The sequence below is a fragment of the Merops nubicus genome, unplaced genomic scaffold (assembly GCF_000691845.1).
Source record: "Merops nubicus isolate BGI_N331 unplaced genomic scaffold, ASM69184v1 scaffold44913, whole genome shotgun sequence".
NCBI lineage: Eukaryota > Metazoa > Chordata > Aves > Coraciiformes > Meropidae > Merops > Merops nubicus.
The window spans coordinates 1-2,457 of NW_008599062.1; the positions used below are offsets into that span (position 1 = coordinate 1).

The 2,457-nt window shown below is 59.3% G+C and overlaps 1 protein-coding gene across 1 annotated transcript; it reads right to left on the reverse strand.

Annotated features, from left to right (window-relative positions):
- Positions 1-951: 951 nt before the first annotated feature.
- Positions 952-2,085, reverse strand: LOC103770005 (nucleoplasmin-like; the record flags this gene model as incomplete). The annotated part of the gene is made up of 5 exons (XM_008937252.1): positions 952-1,004; positions 1,300-1,393; positions 1,473-1,592; positions 1,690-1,772; positions 1,982-2,085. Coding segments are annotated over 5 exons (454 nt in total), but the record flags the coding sequence as incomplete, so codon positions are not given.
- Between the last annotated feature and the right edge of the window lie 372 nt (positions 2,086-2,457).

Consider the following 2,457-nt stretch of genomic DNA (forward strand, 5'->3'; position numbering starts at 1 on the left):
GGGCTGGCAGCTGGTGTCACCCAGGCCCAGCTCTGGCCTCTCCCACCCCATTACAGCGTGATGAGACCGATCTGCCCTCCACACACCCATCGCCTCAGCTCGCTGGTTCTCCTATTGCAGGCAGGGAAATGGAGAGAGGTGCCCCCCCCTCCCAGCCCCCCCACCTGCAGAGCCAGGGCTCCCCCTTAGAGCCACCCTTGCTGCCAGCTAACATCATGCACGTAATGGATTTGGGCAATTTTCTCAATTAGGAGTTTTAATTATATTATTTTAGCAGCTGCTTGTTCCAGGCAGCTTTTGGCTGCATTTCCTGGGCTGCCGTGAAGGTGGCAACACAACTTTGTCCTGCTGATCCAAAGGGGTGATGGGCAGAGTGAATCCTACCCCAACAAAGAGGCCGTTGGCAGGGAGCGTGCAGGATCAGCAGTGCCAGGGCTGCATGGGCACGTTGGCCTCACAGCATCGTGTCCTCCTGCTGCAGAGGTGGCAGAGCTTATGGGGACGTGCAAGCCCCAAGCCAGAGCAGGGTGCAGCTCCCCAGGGGCTGCTCACTGGGACCTCTGGCCCCCCAGACCCATGGATAACAGCATGACATGATTGCATGCACGGAAGATGCTCTCCCAAGAGGAAGCTGGGAGCAGCTGGAAGCAGCAGGCAGGGACAGGAGCAGAGATACTAAACCACAGTCCAGACCAAGGCCAGGGTGTTTGCACTTTCCCATTGTTATTGCAATAAAGAGACACAGAATTTCTGGGAGCACGGTAGGAATGGAGGGTGCAGAGGGAGGAGAAAAAGGATGATATTCAAAGCCCAGGCAGTTTGCGTCCCCCTGCAAGAATCATCCTGGTGCAGGGTGTCCCCACCATCACACCAGCTCTGCTGCCAGAGCCACCAAGCCTCCTCTGAGCTGCAGCTCTTCTACGATGCTCTATCATCTTCCTCATCACCTACATCTTCCTCTGAGAGCTCTTCCTCATGGGCTTCAGACTCGCCATCATCTTCCACTGGGGAGAGGACATGCAGGGCTGCAGCAGGAGGGGGTGGCCCTGACCTGCTGTAGCCCCCTCAGCTGCAAACACAGCCAGAGACCCCACCCCACGCTGGGCGTGGGAGCACAGACACCTTCCCTGTCGAGCCCACGGGTGCAAACAAGCACCAATCCCCCCCAGCCCAGCGGTCCCTCTGTCCCCCAGGTGAAGCAGCCCTGTTGAGGGCATCAGCTCCCACTAAAGCCACCGTGGGAGCCGGGAGCACCCCCAGAGCACCCCCTGCCCCACGCGCTCCCTCGGTGCCACTCACGGGTGATGTGCTGCCCGCTGAGATAGACCGGCCCAGCCCCACACTTGAGCAGGAAGGTGATGGGAGGGAGCAGCTCCAGACCTTTGAGGCTGACCTGCAAAGAGTCAGAGCTCAGAGACCCCAACCCCAGCCCGGGGTGGAATTATTGCCCCACACTCGGGGGCTGCCCTCACCATGGGGAGCACCGAGCTCCGCAGCGCTGCGATGGGCACAGGCTTGTGGTCTCCATAGGTGTTTTTGGAGTCAACGGTCACCACGTGCAGCTCATCCTTGGCCTCAGCACCCAGGCAGATCTGCAGAGCCCAGCAGAGAGCCCGTGGCAGGGGGGGCGCCCGTCCGCCAGCCCCGAGGCACAGCCTTGCTCCAGCAGGCTCTTCAGCGAGACCTCACCGTTTCCAGCAGGACCAAGTGTTCCAAGAAGTCATCGGCCTCCTTCACCACACAGCTCCGGGTGTCCACGCTCAGCTGGCAGCCTGCAGGGACATGCACCCTCTGCGAGCCTCAGGGGAGCCCAAAGCAAAAGCAGGACCCTCCTGGGTGCACACCCCACGGGAAAGGGGGTAACACCTCTCATGCACAGCCACCCTGGCTGCAGGGAGGGCACAGTCATTGTCCCCCCACCCACTCCTGCCTGTAGGTCCCACCAAAGCAGCCCAGGGAGTGGGGGTGTGAAGCTCCTTACCCCACAGGGCAGCAATGGGCCTCTCCTCCAACAGTGACCTGGAGAAGGGAGAAGAGCTGCTCATCCTCCACCGCAGATCCAACACCAGCAGCAGAAACCAGCTCCTGTAAGACAAAACACCAGAGAAAACAGCCTTTGGCTGCTCTGGAACAGAAATACACAGAAGAAATGTGACTCTGGAGCACCAAGAGCAAACCCTCAGGTCCCAAAAGCCCAGAGCTGGGACAGCAACATGCAGGTAGCTCACTCCTCAACCGTTTGATTTCTGCAAGAGGTGACAGCAGCTGGAGCAGCCTGCCCAGGGCAGGATAGCATCACTGAGTGAAGAGTAAAACCTCCTAGACACTGATTCATCCCCTGGGGAGTGGAAAATCCAGTTAAATGCCTTTACAGCCCAAACCAGCTCCCCCTGCAGCAGGGGAGCACCATAAGCAGAGGCAGCACAGGGCAGTTTTAGCTAACACCTCTGAGAAGCA